Source organism: Glycine max, chromosome 7 (genome assembly GCF_000004515.6).
Source record: "Glycine max cultivar Williams 82 chromosome 7, Glycine_max_v4.0, whole genome shotgun sequence".
Classification (NCBI taxonomy): Eukaryota; Viridiplantae; Streptophyta; class Magnoliopsida; order Fabales; family Fabaceae; genus Glycine; species Glycine max.
Window position 1 is genome coordinate 3,749,142 of NC_038243.2, and position 18,150 is coordinate 3,767,291.

General features: G+C 36.5%; 1 protein-coding gene across 1 annotated transcript; it reads left to right on the forward strand.

The window, feature by feature from the left end:
* Positions 1-2,474: 2,474 nt before the first annotated feature.
* Positions 2,475-16,358, forward strand: LOC100820590 (AT-rich interactive domain-containing protein 4). The gene is made up of 15 exons (XM_041017265.1): positions 2,475-3,009; positions 3,113-3,301; positions 10,322-10,375; positions 10,531-10,619; positions 11,021-11,297; positions 11,602-11,658; positions 12,009-12,040; positions 12,214-12,349; positions 12,725-12,898; positions 13,581-14,222; positions 14,865-15,002; positions 15,103-15,201; positions 15,416-15,516; positions 15,685-15,775; positions 15,868-16,358. Exons 1-15 carry the CDS (start codon positions 2,863-2,865, stop codon positions 15,988-15,990), a joined length of 2,349 nt encoding a protein of 782 aa, XP_040873199.1. The 5' UTR covers positions 2,475-2,862; the 3' UTR covers positions 15,991-16,358.
* The last annotated feature ends 1,792 nt before the right edge of the window (positions 16,359-18,150 follow it).

The following is an 18,150-nucleotide window of genomic DNA, read 5'->3' on the forward strand; positions in this document are numbered from 1 at the left end:
TTCTCATGTATCATTATCATTGTTGATCGATTATTGACCTACCTGCCTCTACTAACTATAATCACCTCTATATCCCCTTTGAATTGTATAAAAGATACTCATAATGGGGAGTTAAATTCTCAAGGATAGGTCTAAGAGGACATATGACACTTGTTTCGGTTTATTACTTTTGGATTAAGTATATAAAATCCTAGGTACAATCTACTTACACGAATACATTATTAGAAATACTCTTATTTAAGAATAACTCATAAAAACAATTTCTCATTCAAAATTATATTATATAATAAGTAGATTTTACTGAAATATTTAGTGGTTAAAAATTAGGAGCTAAGTTTAAATTTAATAGCTAAAAATAATTAGATGTTAAGTAGTTAATTAAAATAAAAGTGGAATGTTATTGAAAAATTATTTTTTATATATTTCAATCAGATTAAAATATAAAAAAGTCATTTCTCTAAAGTTATAGTTTAAATATAAATGCTGTAAAAAAAAATTAAATATAAATAACATGAGAGGGAAAGGACGATGCATTAAATATAACAGTAATCGCATTCGTGACAAAGTTAATAATAAGACAATTATCTCAATTCTTTCGGTGAATGAAGATGAGATTGTTTAGACAAACACATTAAAATGAGGATTATCTTTTTATCTGTTTTTCTCTTTAAAGTTAAGTTGAATTAATTTTTAACTGACAAGAATAATTAAAATAAGCATTTAAATTAATTAATTAAAGTCATATATAATTTTATATTAAAATATGTTTTAAAAAATATGAAAATTGCAAGTAAAAATAAAAATTAGTTTTGTAATATCCCATCATCATGTTTATTTTTTGTCCAACATTATTTATGTCGATTTCTTCAACTCTCACATAGAACATTACACTCTCTCTCATACACACACACACAATACTCCTTTATAAATTCGGTTAGTAGGTCGTCATTTAACAATTAATTTTACGGCTACTGAAAGATGATAATAATAAATTTAAGACTAAATACTTTATTTTTATTTATAAATTTCATTTTTTTGCTGACTTATAAAATTCATTTTAGTATTTTACCTTTTAAAATATTATTTTTATTCTCTAATTGTTATACAACTTTATAAAATTCATTTGAATTCATTTTAGTATTTTATCTTTTGAAATTCATTCTCAATTTATACATACAAAATATTGTACCGTTTAACAACTTTTTTTTATAATATAAAACTAATTAATCCAATCATTGAATTATATGTTGTTATAAAGTAGTTCAAGTTTTGAATTTTATGTAAATTAAAAACTAATTAAAATATAAGTAAATTTCATTGCTGTATAACATACACAATAAAAATATTATTACACAAACTGTTATATGAATTTTTGTACAAATAACACTTCTCCAATGAAAAAATATCAAATAATTCAGTAATTAGATTTACTAATTTTATATTGTACAAAAATGATTAAATGGTCTAAGTAAAAAAAAATTGACACATGATACCAACTGATCTTATCTCCTTTGATCCTATCTCCTTGTGTATTATGCATGTATAAATTGAAGGTGGGTTTTTAACACTAATGTTTCATGTTATATACTTAACTATTCATCAATTTAAATTTTAATATTCTCATTAATATAAATAAAAATAATAATTATCTTATTACTCAGTGGTGAATTCAGATTTTTTAGCGTGAGCAAGAAAATATTTTAACACTTTTGTAAGAATAAAAATATTACAAATTTCTATAAAATACATAATATCATGACAACAAAATCAAAATATTTATATTTTTACAAATTATAATTATTCTTTACATATTTTAAAATTTGTATGACTTTTTCAATGTTAATAGTATAAAATATTACAAAGATAAAGTGATCAAATTAATACTAATTCATACTTATAATTTTTTACATTCATTAAAAAATATTTTATAGAGATAATACAAACTTTTATATGGAAAAAAGTTATTAAATATATTCAAGTAAAAAAAAATACTGTAGAGGCAATTACTCCCATAGAACTATTACTAACAAAATAATATATATATATATATATATAATATGATAAGATAAGATTAACAGATAATTATGTTTCTTAATCATATACTTCAAAGTCCAAACTATTTTTTTTAGTATTTAAGGTATTTCTTAGCTCAAACTAAATACTAATATTTTTTAAGTACAAAAATTTATTTAAGAAATTGATTTTTGCTAATATGTTTTTATACACGGTACGAAATCAAACTTCCAACTACATAGCTAGAGTTAACAAAACATAACATGATTATAAAAATCGTATCATATCATTCTATTGAGTATTTTGATTTACTGCTATAAAGAGATAATTATTTTTCTACCGTTATTTCCAAACAAACAAACCAACCAACCATGCTTCCATGAACGAATCAAGTGTTAGTAATAATTTTGTAAATAAAAAAAATAGTAGTACTAACTAAATTAAGAAGCAAAACGATGTCGTTTACTCTTTAGATTAGAAAGAACAACAGAAGAAGATGTGAATCCCGAATCCGCATCATCGCTTCCCCCAATCTTCTTGTTGTTCAATCTTCATCTTCCAATCCCAATCCATCCATCGCGTTAGGGTTTTCACAGTTCCTGTTCCGTTCTCGCACACCGCCATTGCCGCGCCGTTTCTCCTTGATCGGCAACTCTCTGCATCCAAACGATGCAGTGCACCGTCGCAATTCCTCCGTAGTTTCGCGAAACGGCGTTTTTCTTCGGCGGAGGAAACTTCGGAACTGAGCCACGTCGGAGTCCAACCTTCCGCGCTCGTAACTCCACCGTCGTCGTTTTCTCAGTGTTCGCGTGTGTCTGTGCCTGCACGTTGCTGCCTTTAGCTCGAACGATGTTTCCGTTTCATTCTCAAGGAGCTCCGAAATACACTTGCACTCTTCTCGCTGTGACCTGTGGCACAAGTTCCGCTGAGCACAAACTCTCACATGCTGAGCGCACATATCCTTTCCCTGAGTTCGTTTCCGCGGGGCGTCTTGAGGTATACACGATTAACGCGGCATTCACATTGTTGTAATGTAGGTTTTGCTTTCGACGTTTGGAGCCACGGGAATTACATGATGTGGATGTTTTCTTGAATGCAGGTTCAAACTCTTCGCAGTCCGGAGAAGGAACAGTTTCGGAAAGTTCTGGAGTCGTATCAACCGAATTTTGTTTACTTGCAAGGAGAACAGTTAGAGAATGGGGAAGTAGGTCCACTGGTTTGGCAGGGAGTGGAATTATCCACTTGTGAAGATACAACAGAGCTCTTTGGTTCCACATTGCCGACGGCTGTATGCATTCTGAACTTTGAGCTACTCTTTTAGCTATGTGTGTGTTTTGTTGATGGTGCTCTGGGTTTTGCATATTATGGTTGGTGAAGGAATTGAGAGTATGTAAAATTTATAGTTTCTGTGTTGTTAATTGCTGGGTTGGTTTTTTGGTGGATAGTACTAATAACTAATACCATGGAAGAAAGAAGGAAAAGCATATGAAGTAGAGCTGCATACTGTGAAGAATGTTAGAGACCAGCATCTATATGCCCTAGATCAGTTGTATAGCATAGGCATTTGGAGCCACCAGGACTGAATCAGTTAATGTGATACTTAGGAATGCTTATTATTTAGAGACTTGGCGATATTTGGAGACATTTTGATAGGGACTTGGTTAATATTTCCTACTTCCCACATCGAGTAGTATGGAATGCTCGGTGGAGTACTTAATTGGCTTGGTTCTTTCCCGTTAATAGCTAGCTTCTAAGGGAGGGTTCCCCAAGTGATTGGGTGCTTATCACATTTCTCATGAAATTTACTTTTGTTTCTCAAAATTCTGAGGTCTAATCTTGTGTGTTGAAGTCTCTAACTTTTTTTTAGCTTAAATAGCTGTTTTGGTCTTATCTTTTTTTTTGCACAGCAAAAATCTGATAATATTAATAGGGTCAGTACTAGATGTACTGAAAAATAACAGAATATACAAGGCAGAAATCTGCCATCCCCATCTACATAATAAATAACCACAATATGTGGTTACCCAAACAACAAAAAATCCTAAGACATTTCCTCCTTTAAGCAAGAAGACCACTGATTGAAATGTGTGTGAAAGTCTTTCTCCATGCAGTGGATCCAAGACCAAGTGTGAAATAAAGCTTCGTCCATGACTTTTTCGGTGCAGAAATTCTGGTTATTAAACACCAAGGCATTTCTGTGCTTCCAAATAGTCATGGATAGAGCTATCCAAAGAGCTTTCCACCGATTGTCTACATTGCTGTTTCCACTCCACTGAGAGAATTGCAGAAAGTGGCAATTAGGCTGAAGAGGGAAAGGACCCATCCTATTAACCCATCTCAAAATCTCCCACCAAAGAACACAAGTTTTCCTGCAAGAATACATAATATGGCCAACAGTTTCCTCTTCCTGATCACAAAGAGGGCAATTGTAAGAGGGCAGCTCGACATGCCTCCTCCTTAGATTATCCCTAGTAGGTAGTCTATTCTTGAAGATTCTCCAAGAGAAAGCAGATGCTCTTGGGGGAATTTGCAATTTCCAAATGGTCTTATAATTGCTGTCTTCAGAATTAGAACTGGCCTCAGCCTTAAGAAGGTTGTAAGCTGACTTTGTGGAGTAACAACCAGCAGGATCAGCCCCCCAACTGAGGAAATCCCGAGTTAAAGGTTGAATTTGGATACCCTCAATGTCAGCCATGAATGCTGCCAAGGTGTCAATTTCGTGGTCAAAGAAATGCCTCCTCCATTGTATCTTCCACTCCCAATTACTACCAGATAAGATGCCCATAGAGTTGATATTCTGGTTCTGCTGAGTACTCACTTGAAAAAGAGTTGGGTACTTTTCTTGAAGACTTAGATCATCCTCTTCCCTCCACTTGTCTGTCCAGAACTTGATTGTGTTCCCATCACCTAACTTCCACTTCAAATTATTGGAGATGCAGTTTCTATGGTGCGGTTGGAAAACATTTTTCAAATCCTTCCACCAAGGAGAATAATCTGCTCTGTTTCTACCACAGCAAAGAGTATTCCACCCTCCATATTTGGACATTAATATTCTGGCCCAAAGCTGATCCTGATTATTTGCCAAGTCGCAGCCCCATTTACCAAGCAAAGCTTCATTAAACTTGGTCAAGTCTTTAATCCCAAGACCCCCTCTATTCTTGGGGAGGCAAATAGTATCCCAATTTACCCAAGCAATCTTAGCCACTTCAGAATCTCCTCCCCAAAGAAAATTTCTCTGAATTGAGACTAGCTTGTGCACTACTTTTTTAGGGACTCTAAAGAAGGACAGCATGTAGATGGGAAGAGCTGTTAAAACAGAATTAATGAGAGTTATCCTTCCTCCCATGGATAGGCTTTTCTGCTTCCATTTGCTAAGTTTAAGCTCAAACTTGTTAATGATAGGGTGCCACACATTCCAGCTTTTAGAAGATGTTCCCACTGGTATACCAAGGTAGGAAAAGGGAATTTCTAGCTGACCACAGTTGAGAAAGAGAGCTGCCTCCCTACACCAAGCCTCTGATTTTCCCATGCACCCAAATTGGCTTTTGGAATAATTAATCTTGAGACCAGAAACCATCTCAAAAATTCTGAGGACAGATTTCAGGACTCTAATGTTATCCATAGATGCAGTTCCAAAAAAAAGCGTATCATCTGCATATTGCAGAATATTTATCTCCTCCTTTTGTCTCCCCACTTGGTAGCTGTGGAACAAGTTTTTTGAGATTGCTGACCTCATCAATCCAGTAAGTCCTTCAGCTGCAATGTTAAACAGAAAGGGGGCAAGGGGATCACCCTGCCTTAAACCTCTTTGAGGCACAAACTCTGAAGTGGGACTGCCGTTAACCAAAATAGATATGGTTGCACTAGACAAGCATCCATCTATCCATTGTCTCCATTTATCAGAAAAGCCCATCCTCATCATCATGTAGTTTAAGAAGCCCCAAGAGACCGTATCATAGGCTTTTTCAAAATCCACCTTGAAGATCATGCAAGGATTTTTTTTATACTTGGCTTCAGCAATAACCTCGTTAGCAATCAACACCCCATGAAGAATATGCCTCCCCTTGAGGAAAGCTGTCTGCCTTTCATCTATAAGGTGAGGTAAAACCCTAGCCAGCCGAGAAGCCAAGATTTTTGACACTATTTTATAGACACATCCTATTAGAGAGATGGGTCTATAATCATGCAAGGACTGCGGATTAGAGATCTTGGGTATGAGGGCTATGAAAGAGGCATTACTTCCTTTAGGGAATCTGCCATTGATATAAAATTCATCCAAGAACCTTGTAAAATCAGGTTTTAAAACCTCCCAAAACTGCTTTATAAAATTGAAATTCAAGCCATCAGGACCAGGGCTTTTATCTCCTCCACAAGCCCACACTGCTGCTTTAATTTCCTCCTCACCGAATCTAGCAGTAAGGCAGTCCTTGTCTTCTTGACCAAGGGAAGGAAAGTGGACTCCATCCAGGGTTGGCCTTTGAGGATTCTGTTCTGAGAATCGATGTTTAAAGTGGTTTAGAACTGCATTCTTGACTCTAGTAGGCTCCTGGACCCATTCACCTGCAATGAGCAGACCTTGAATTGCATTAATTCTCCGTCTGTGGTTGATCATCCTGTGGAAATAAGCTGAGTTTCTATCCCCTTCTCTTATCCACTTGACTCTTGATTTTTGCCTCAACATGGACTCATAGGCAAGAGCTGCACTCCAAAGCTGTTCCTGCAAAGATTTCTTTAAATCCACCTCAGCTTGAGATAGAATTCCAGTACTGCTACCAGCTTCCAAGTCATTCAGCTCCTTCTTTAAATTCTGAATTTTAGAAACATTGATAACACCATTTTGCAAGCTCCACTGTCTGATGCATCCCTTAATGAACTTCAGTTTCAGCTTTAAAGCATATCCACCCCAACCGCTAGGATGATAGCTGCCCCATCTATGAGACACCATTTTCTGAAAATCTTTGTCCTTCAACCACCAGTCCATTACTTTGAAAGGTCTAGGCCCCCAATCCACTGTTGTAGACCTCAAGAGGATGGGGCAATGGTCAGAGAAATCTCTATCAAGCACGAATTGAGTAGAATCTGGCCATTGGGATAGCCATTCATCAGATAGAAGACATCTGTCCAGTCTACTCATAGCAGTCCCATTAGGTCTATACCAAGTGAAGTTCCTCCCTATTGACCTGACCTCCTCCAAATCCATATCCGAGATCCAAGAATTAAATTCAGAGATACATGAAGAACTCCCCACTGACTGAGATGAGCTGATCCTCTCATTGTGGTGTCTTATAGAATTAAAGTCACCGACAATGCACCAAGGGCCATCATGGAAGGAAGGTTTGAGAAGTTTAATCTCTTCCCACTGCTCCCTCTTACCCTGTAAATCACAAGGAGCATAAAGATTGGTGATGCAGACCCTTTTATTTTCTCTAGTCCACATTCCTTCCAGCCAAATAAAACCCCTACCCACTACCCTTTTGTCCACCACAAAGAAATCATTATTCCATAAGCAGAGAAGACCACCAGCTGCATTAGTAGAGGGAACAGCCTCCCAAGACACATTAGCATCTCCCCATAAATATTGACAGAATAAATTATCTATGGATTCCTTTTTAGTTTCCTGAATGCAGAGTAAATCAACATTGTTGGCCAAGGTGAGCTTCCTAATGGCTGACCTCTTCACTCCACTACCCAACCCTCTAGAATTGAAGGACAAAATATTCATGATTCAAAATGCTTCATTCCCATCACCTCTGCTGGTGCAAAAATACCACTACTAACAGTGGCCTCTGCCATCATATTATCATTAGTTGTATTTTTCTCCACATAAGATACTCCCAATTTTCTAACAATCTCCATGTGGAAGTCTTCCTCATTAGCTAAGAGTTCCTTGTTAGCACTGTTGACAGGAGCAGGACCATGAGGTGAATATTGTAGATTCGGCAACGACCCCTCTGGTTGTGAGAGGTGGGTGTCCCTCCCTTCAGAATCATCTGTTTTACTGTTATCATTAAAAGACTGCCCCAATACAAGCTCTTTACCTTTGAGACGAGAATGAGAGCTACATTGAGCATGGGCCTCAAGGTTTACTACTCCCCACTCCTTTCTTCTAACATACACCTTGAGGGCTGGGGAAGACTTACTCCCCTTTTTATTTGGGCTTTTAGATACCAGGCCCAAAGTGTGGTTCAAAACTTCCCCCTCCTCAGTTACGTATTCCTTTTGATAAGGGGGCTTTAAGTTTGAAACATGGTTGGTCAGAGGATTAGAATCAGGGGTATTGACCAAGGGTTCATCCTGCTTTACCCGAAGGTTATATGAGCTTTTAAAAGCAGACTGGGGTATTTCCTCAACGTCTCCTTCCCGAAAAAGACTCTGTTGCCTGCTAGGACAAAAGGTCCTAGGTTCTGCCATGACTGCAGAGTGCATGTCCAAACAATTTGGACCGTTGCGTTCCTATTGGCCCGCGTCAGGAGGTGTCAGGACGGCTGCAGCTGGCAGGAGCTCGGGACAGTGTAGGGAGGACACGTGAACACCTGTCGTGGCGTCGTTGCCCCTGCATGCCGGGGAAAGACCCACAGTCCGTCGTCTCCGACGGTGGTTCACCGTAGACGGCGATGACCAGGCAGAGGAACCACCGACCGGCCTGCCGGAGAGGCGATCCGGTGAGAGATCGTGCAAAAAGTTGGTGTTTGGCTCGTCGTCGGAGTCTGCAGTAGCCGTGGAAAATGGAGATGGCGGGAGTTGTTCCACCACCAGCTCCCGCGACGTTCTTCCCCACCCAGCCCCCATCTCCTCACGAAGGTCCAAAGAGTGTTGGATTCCGTCCACCAGGATCGACGTCGTCCACGCTATAAGAGGTTTCTCTGACGTTCGAACCAAGACCCGAGCAATGTCTACTCTGAGTTTCTCCTCCGTCACCTCGTCCATTTCTACTAGCTCACCACACGCTGACACAATGCTTGCAAATGTGTCAGCGTCCCAAACCATTAGGGGTACCCCCCAAATACGAAGCCAAGTTAGACGATAGGACGGCACCAACGCCGACGTCCATCTCTGTAACGGAGATAAAGGGGTCCCGCCATGCAAGCGCTCCTTGTAGTTGAAATCAGTAGCTGCTTCCTCCTCTAATCCATGAAGGATGACCATATCATCTCCCCAGTACGCCACTTTGACCTCTGGCCCGAACATCCCCCGAACCTCCTCATCCACCCTGTCAAACATAGCTTTGTTTTTCAATTGGCCCACCCAAGCATTATCGAGCCACTTGGTCTTCTCCTTAGACGTCTGAATCTTAGTCAACGGTTCCTGTACTTCCATCCTGTCATTGGTTCGTTTGGTCACCACCTCAACGTATGATTTGATCCTATTGGCCTTGGGGGCTTGACGTAACACCTGTTTATGCACGCCATGCTCCATGTTCTTCGTGGTCATTCTGTTGTTCAAGGCTGTAGGTAGCTCTGCTACTTTGTTCCCATCCCTCTGGAACTTGGGCTTGTTGACAAACATCTTCATCCCATGTATGTAAATACGGTTGTCAAGTCTTCTTTCCATACCATCTTCGTCTTCTACTCCTTTGAAACGCACGAAACCATACCGATGGCCTTGTTTGTTCCTCTTCTTCGATACAAAAACCTCCCAAACCTTTCCCCAAGCTTGGAATATCTTCCAGAGGTCTCTTTCCCGGACCCCATCAGGAAAATGGGAGAAGTAGAAAGAGGTAATATCCGCCCTATCTCTCCACGTTGTTGAGTTTTTTCCCCCAAATACTTGGTGTGACTTTTTCTTGTCAGCTATATCCTTTCCGTGAACTGGTTCAGACTTTGAAAGGGACTTTCTCCTCCTGCTTTTCACTTGAATCCATTCTCCCTCCTTGACGTTGTCGTAGTTACCTCGTTGTTCATCCCAATGATCGTTAAAGTTGTGCCTATGGTCGTCATCTGCGTGCGAGTTACGTTTGTCGTCGAACTTACTTCTACGTTCTCCAGGAACACTCCGGCTGCTGACTCTGCTAGTTCTTCCTCCGCGATGGTCACGTATCTGTGAACGTCCTCTGTCTCTCTCTATTCCTTTTCGCCTCTCTCTCTCAGTCTGTTTCTCTCTCTGTTTCGCTTTCTCTCTCAAACCCTCTCTCTCTCTCTCTCTCTCCCTCTCTCCCTCTCTCTCCCCCCCTCTCCCTCTCATTCTCCCTATTCGCTGATTGTTTTGGTCTTATCTAAATTAATATGGCTTATCTGATTTGCATTTCCCCCCCTCAATCGTCGTTGTGGGTATGGTATTTTGTCTGATGTAATTTCAATAATTTCTGCAGGTTTATTTAGAAATACCAAATGGAGAAAGTTTTGCAGAGGCTCTTCATCTTAAGGTACTTTTGCCTTTGTTGCTTATGAAAACTTTCAGGTATTGATGCTCAATCTCAACAGGCTACCATTTTTGGAGGAAGATAAAAGACACAAGAATCCCTTGCATTCCAATAATTTTATGGGAAAACTGGCATATTTAAGCTGTTTGACTTTGCAGGGAATCCCATATGTTATATTTTGGAAGAATGCCTTTTCTTGTTATGCTGCCTGCCATTTTCTTCAAGCATTTCTTTCAGTAGTACAAAGGTATGATATTGTTAATTTGATTGCAACTAGCAAGCATATGGTGCTTTCATATAAAATGGCTTTTTATGTCCAAAATCTAATTGTGCTAAAGTCATATTGATGAATTATTGCATATGCATACACATATTTAATAATGCATCCAGTGGTGGGTCATCTATGACAGGAATAATTTCCTGTGAAATCTGGTACTTGTCTAGTTTATATGTCGTGATAGTTAATCAATGAAATTTTTACTAATATTTTGTTTTGAATTACAAATGGCCAGAGTTTACAAAGTCCAGCATGACCTATTTCTCATTCTCTGTGTCCATGCAATTATTTAAGGCCTTTTCTTTTCTTAGGAAAGTTAAGAATTTCAAGCTAGTACTTAACATATAGTGTTGTTTACAAATGTTTTGCAGTTCATCTACACATACATGGGATGCTTTCCACCTTGCACGTGCCTCTTTTGAACTTTACTGTGTCCAAAACAATCAAGTACTTCCTTCTGATAGCGATGATGCTAATAGTGAGATGGGGCCACACCTTCTTGGCGACCGTCTCAAAATCAATGTTGACCCTCCAGAGATCGATGAAGAGGATGATGATGAAAGTTCCCCAGGCAGTTTGCCTGCCATAAAGATACATGAGGATGAAGTGAACTTGAGATTTCTCATCTGTGGTGCACCTTCGACTGTTGTAAGCTTCTTTGGAATTCTACTTCCTGTCTAATGTGCACTAAAACCACCTTTAAACTTTGATGTTTATGTAAGGAAAAATGTCTGTGTAACTGTCATTCTGTCACATAGTGACAAGCCCACATGGCCACACCCACATATATATGTTGAAAATTAGTTTCTCTGTTGTGGACAAAGCAAGATTGTTTCACCAATGTGGGACTAAGGAAAGGATAAATAAATAAATGACAATGCACTTTCCAATAAACACTTCCATCCACAATGGACATTATTTGCCAATTACACATGGCTTTGTTTCTTTTCAGGATGAGTTATTGCTGAGATCTTTGGAGGATGGACTCAGAGCTCTCTTAACTATTGAAGTACGTTGACTGTATTGCTTAATTAAATTATCTTACTTGGATAGCAAAACTCTATCAGCAAAATCTTAAGATGTATAACCCTTTTTAATGTAAAAACTAAAAATGTTACTGTTAATAACTTAATATAATCTCCACTGTTTTTCCCCCCATCATTATTCTATCTGGTATAGTCTTTCCATGGAAGCAATATAAATATAATAAATAAATATTAATATAATAAACTACAATTTCCTGTTGTGATTTTAGTCCTTTTACCATTCTCTTGTATTATAGCTTTTAGCTACAACTTTTCCATCTCCTTGAGATGGTCTCTTGGGAGGTTTTCTCTATTTCCTTATTTATCTTTTCAGATACGTGGTTGCAAGCTCCATGGCAAGTTTAGGTATGTTGATGTAACTTGCATATGACTCGTACTTATACATTTGATGACTTGAAAAGTGTCTCTTTCTCTTGTTCAAATTCCCTTATGTTCATTTATTTTTGACTAGGACTTTATTGGACAGATGATTATGATTTGCCATCATGTAATATATATATCTTTATGCTATGGTACAGTGCCCCACCACCACCTCTTCAGGCAGCTGCTTTTTCTCGTGGAGTTGTGACCATGCGATGTGATATATCAACTTGTAGTTCTGCACATATCTCACTTCTGGTATCCGGCAGTGCACAAACTTGTTTTAATGATCAGGTATCCTCCAAGTGTCTATGTTACTAGTAGTATTGTGTAAGTATTATTAATTTAACAATCAATAAATGCTATTTGCACATGATGTTTAGTATTTTAATTTCAATCTTACATTTGTCTCGACAACAACTTTATGTTAATTTGCTACTTGTTATATTTTACTATGAAGTCTTCAGAATTTAATTTAGCATTCTTTTGGAATGAAATAGTTTTTTGATCGTTTTCTTTTCATTTAATTGTCTAATAACTTTTTTATTAAGCATCAAGTCAGTAAGCTCACATTTGAATTGCAATGATAATAAATACATTGTGCTAGTAACTTTTACCTGTTGAAATTTTTGGATTCTTATTCTTTGGCCTATCTGTTTTACATTTTAGCTCTTGGAGAATCATATAAAAAATGAGATAATTGAGAAGAGTCAACTAGTTCACGCACAACTCAACAATGAGGGAAACAAAGAGAACATCTCTGAACCTCGCAGATCTGCTTCTATTGCCTGTGGAGCATCTGTATTTGAAATTTGCATGAAGCTTCCTCAATGGGCTTTGCAGGTTTTAATAACTCCCTTTTCCCCTTCTTTATTGTAATATCATCTGTGTTGGTGTTGTTTTATTGCTTAAAATTATTTGTCAATGTCTTTCCTTCTTGTGGGACGGTCTAACCTAGATGTTTCATACTAGGGGATTCATCACTGTTTTATTGCTTCTTGTGGGATGATCTAACCTAGATGTTAAGAACTTATCTACTTTTGATGTCAAATTTCGTACTAGGAATGATTTTAGATTCCCCACTAGGCATCTACCTTTGTTGTTAACTACTCTTCATCGTTGCTTTTGCTTTTGTTGTCTTCCCCATTTCAAATGGGAGTACTGAATTCTTTAAATATGCTGTTGGTTAGCCTTATTGTTAATGTTATGAGAGTGGTTCTAAGATAATGAATGATTTGCACACTGTGATTTATCATTATGACTGTTTCATGCAGCAATAATACATTGTCCCTGCTAATCACACTATTCTGACCAACCTGCTTAATATGTTTTCAAATTGGATAATCTACTTTTACATTGCTAATAATGAATGGAAACAGATAGTAACAAGGATTATTGTTCATAAATACTTGGATGTTAAGTATAGTACCCAAAGTTTAGCATCCTTCAAGATTTGGAGTTCTATATTAGCATATTTGTTATTCAAATTCATAATTATATTTGTATGTCTTGTTACTCCATTCAGATTTTGAGACAGCTAGCACCTGAAGTTTCTTATCGAAGTTTAGTTGCACTTGGCATTGCTAGTATTCAGGGATTGCCAATAGCTTCTTTTGAGAAAGATGATGCTGAACGCTTACTTTTCTTCTATAAAAACTGTGAGAAAGATAGCTGTACAATCAAAAATAATATAATTTTTAGCAGTCCCCCTGGTTGGTTGAAACCACCCCCTCCTACTAAGAAAAGGTGTGAACCAAGCCAAGGGGATAGCCCTGGTCTTCATGAAGGTGTCTTTGCAGGGCAGGGTAGTGTTCATAAATTAAATGAAGAGGAAAAGGATAGAAAAATGGTCAATGGGATTAGCACGCCATTAACTCCTGCTAGGCAGAGATTGAAAGTATCTGCAATGAGGCCAATTCCTCACATTCATCGCCATAGAATGACACCTTTTTGTGGACCTTCTGAGACAGATGGTTTTGATGGCACTCAGGTGGAGGCTATTTTGCCACTTGTTGCCCCTACGAAGCGTAGTAGTATTGGATCAACATCTGGAACACACAGAAAATCATTTTCAAGCGCAGCTCAGTCTAAGCAGGTTATTTCATTGAACCCATTGCCTCTTAAGAAACATGGTTGCGGTAGAGGCCCCGTACAGACATGCTCTGAGGTGAGTTTCCTTTGTCCATTGTTTTTAAGATAATTTGATGAGTAGTAACCTAAGCCTACATGACAAAAATAATATTTTAAATAAAAAAGTCCTAACTCTAGAGATTAATTTTTGACATATATAACTTGAAGATTGTACTCTCGAGTTTTATTAATCTTAAGTGTAACATTGTCTTCAAATAGAAACCACTAAATGTTACATAAGTTGATGAAAATGATTGCTTTCATTTAGCAAAAAGAGTTGTCTACCATAGTCTTAACATTGATGTGAGAATTTTAATTACCTATCAAAGAAGGATGATCTGTTTTTTCTTTCACTTTCTTGCTATTTTCTGATTAATGATTTTTTGGATCAGTATTTCATAAAATAATGTTTTTCTAAGACCTAAATATTGCTAAATCATAGTGGGCCAAGGGCCAATCAATCTAGGATGCAAACATTCAATGAGAATCTGTATTTAAAAAAAAAAAGATATTTTTTTGCTTTCGTAATCCTATGGTTTTCCTATTAATGATTTTTTAATCTATATTCCATAAAGAAATGGTATCCTAAAAATTACTAAATCTTGCTGGATTAGTGTGTGAGCATTCAATGAGAATATATTCTTAAAAAAATTCATAAAAGTTATAACTTTCTGTATAGGAGGAATTTCTTAAAGATGTCATGGAGTTTCTGATTCTCCGGGGACATAATAGACTGATTCCTCAAGGAGGGCTTACCGAGTTCCCTGATGCCATACTCAATGGAAAACGTCTTGATCTCTACAACTTGTATAAAGAGGTGAGTTGCTGAAAGTCTGAAACTGGGTTCTTTGAGAATGATTATGAATGTTTTTTGTTTTTTTCGTATATTTTCTTTCTCAAGTTGTTGGTCTTTTTAGGTGGTTACCAGGGGAGGATTTCATGTTGGCAATGGCATCAACTGGAAGGGACAAATCTTTTCAAAGATGCGCAATTACACCACAACCAATAGAATGACTGTATGTTCTATGCCTTGGCTACATCTCAACCTTGAGTAGTTGATTTTTATGCATTTGTTATATTGGTCCTGGAATTCCACTTTAAACTTTAAAATTGAGATTGACAAGTCATGGGCTTTCCAATCTCTTAATGTGAAAATTTTCACACACCTCAAAATTGAGATTGATAAGGTTTTTTTGTTTTTGTTTTTGTTGTGTGTGCCTTCTTGTACAGGGTGTTGGGAATACTCTCAAACGACATTATGAGACCTACCTTTTAGAATATGAATTAGCACATGATGATGTGGATGGAGAATGTTGCTTGTTGTGTCACAGGTTTGTACTTTTTAATATATTTTTTTAAGTCCATGAAGCTATGCAGTTACCCTGTAAAACTGTTAAGACTTAGTCTTGTGATTTATCATTCAACTTATGATGATCTGCAACCCTTAGCAGAAGCTAATCTAATTTTTTTTCTTCCTTACAATCTTTACTGTTAAACAGTAGTGCAGCTGGTGATTGGGTGAATTGTGGCATATGTGGTGAGTGGGCCCACTTTGGCTGTGACAGAAGGCAGGGTCTTGGTGCATTTAAGGTACTACATTGTCACTTACAGTTATTGTATAAATGTATCTCTTTGTTTTTTATTGTATTAAGGTTTTCTTTTTACATTCATAACTTGTGCAGGATTATGCAAAAACAGATGGGCTAGAATATATATGTCCTCATTGTAGTGTTACAAATTTCAAGAAGAAACAAAATTTTGCTAATGGTTATTCTCAAGGGTTAATGTCTTCACGACCCCTTTGATAGTTTTCCCCATTCCCTTCTGGAATAGCGGACAAACTAGTTACCTGATTTGCTGGATTTATCTGTAATTTATGTTTTAGATAGATTAGTGAAATATAGGATGAAAAATTTGAAAATTAGGTTTAATCAACACAAATGTCATCAGGAGTAGGCGAACCCCTTCCACATTTGTTCTTGATTAAGGGGAGCAAAAATTCCTAATTCAGATAATGGAAATCATTCCACTTTCGGATCTCCATCAAACTCTCCATTGTGAGCAGTGAGCTGAAGTTTATTTTATTACGAGTGTCCTATTGTATTGAAAGGAAAATGTATAGACTTGTGCACTAAGCATGTTTATATGATTTAATTTAACATCTCAATTTTAAGTCTTTCTGTTACATACGGATGTTTGTATACATGAGGAGTCTTATGGCTCGCAATTTTAACACACTCCTTTTAATACATTTTATTATTGCTTAAAATTTATTGAAAATTATAAATAAAAAAGTGAAACTCAAAAAATGGTGGTTTTGATAAAATTTAATTAATAATAAAGATTGTGATAAAAAATAATCAAAACATATTAACGGTTCACATGCATATAAATGTAGTGATGGTAATTTAACAAGACCAAGCTAGTAAGCAACAGAATGAGCACCGAGTCATGCTAATTACATGTTTTGAGGATTAAATTGTTTTATACTATTTATTCTAATAAATAAAGTTGTTACTTATTATGAATCTAATTCTCGGATGTGTTTTGAAGTTTGGTTGACACGTTGTAATTATATATTTTTTTAGATAAGAAAGGAAAATAGACACCATCAATTGCTTTCTTTATATACCTTCATATTTACTGTTTGTAAACTACAAAATATTAACCAAAATTTAAATCACACGGGGCTGTTTGTCCAAAAGTCTATGCCAAAAAGATTTTTTTTTCGTTTTAATCTTAAAAACTTTGAAATGGTTTCTGATGTGTATGAGCTAGTTGATCTCTGGTTCACAATACAGATAACTTCTGAATAAAGACGAAATATTTTTTTCGTAAAAGATTATTTTGATATTACTATGTCTTCTTTTTTTCTTTTATCAGAATTAGAATCAGTACCTCTGGCTTGGTGATGCAACACATTATTTTTTAGACTTTTAGTTAACTTAGAATCAGTTTTACTTCTACTTTCAAGTCTAAGGATATGTTTGGTTAAGGGGGTTAATGTAGAGCTACAAGTGATTTGGGGTAAAAGTTGTGAGGAGGGGTATTTGGTGGGGGTCAAATGTAGGTGGAATCTATGGATTGCAACTTTCATCCTAAATTGAGAAGAAAGAAGGCAAAAGTTGATTGAGAGAGAAAAGAAACACGACACACTTCAAAAGAGAAAGGGAAGTGCCAACAACGAGAGAAGAGAGAAAAATTAGTCTCTTACACACTTTTAACACTAGCATAATTGATTATACAAAAATATATAATCCATTATCTCTTCTTGATTCATTTTTTTACTTATTAAATTACTTTAATTTAAATCTATTTTTTATATTATTATTTTTTATCTCTAACACACCACTTTATTTTACACTCTTTTTTAACTCTCTTTCATCTCTTTTGATTCATTTTCGTTTCTCACACTCTCATTCCTTTTCACCCATGATACAAACTTTCATTTTTCTTAACACGATTTAGATTTCAGTAAAATAAAATCTAGTGCACTTATAACTTCAATAAAAACCTTAGCCGACATCGATTAAAATAGTCTCGATTGAAAAATAACTCCAGTCAATAAACCTTAGTCGACGTCTGTCAAATAATAGTATCGATTGACATTGATCGTAAAAAATCCTAGCCGATATTGGCTGAAAAATAGCATTGACTGTAAAATCATTAGTCAACATCAACTAAAAAACTCTAGATAACATTGACCAACAAATAGTTCCGATCAATGTTGGCAAAAAAAAAAATCTAGCTGATATCAACTAAAAAATTGTCTCGATCGAAAAACATCATCAATTGATGTTGGTCGAAAAAACTTTGGACGATATTGGAAAAAAATAACCCCGACCAATGTCCGATGAAAAGGATTTAAAAAAATAGTCTCAAATGAGAAACATTATCAACTAACGTTGGCCGACAAAACTTTAACTAACGTTTATAAAAAAATAACGTTGTTGGTTAAAAAATAA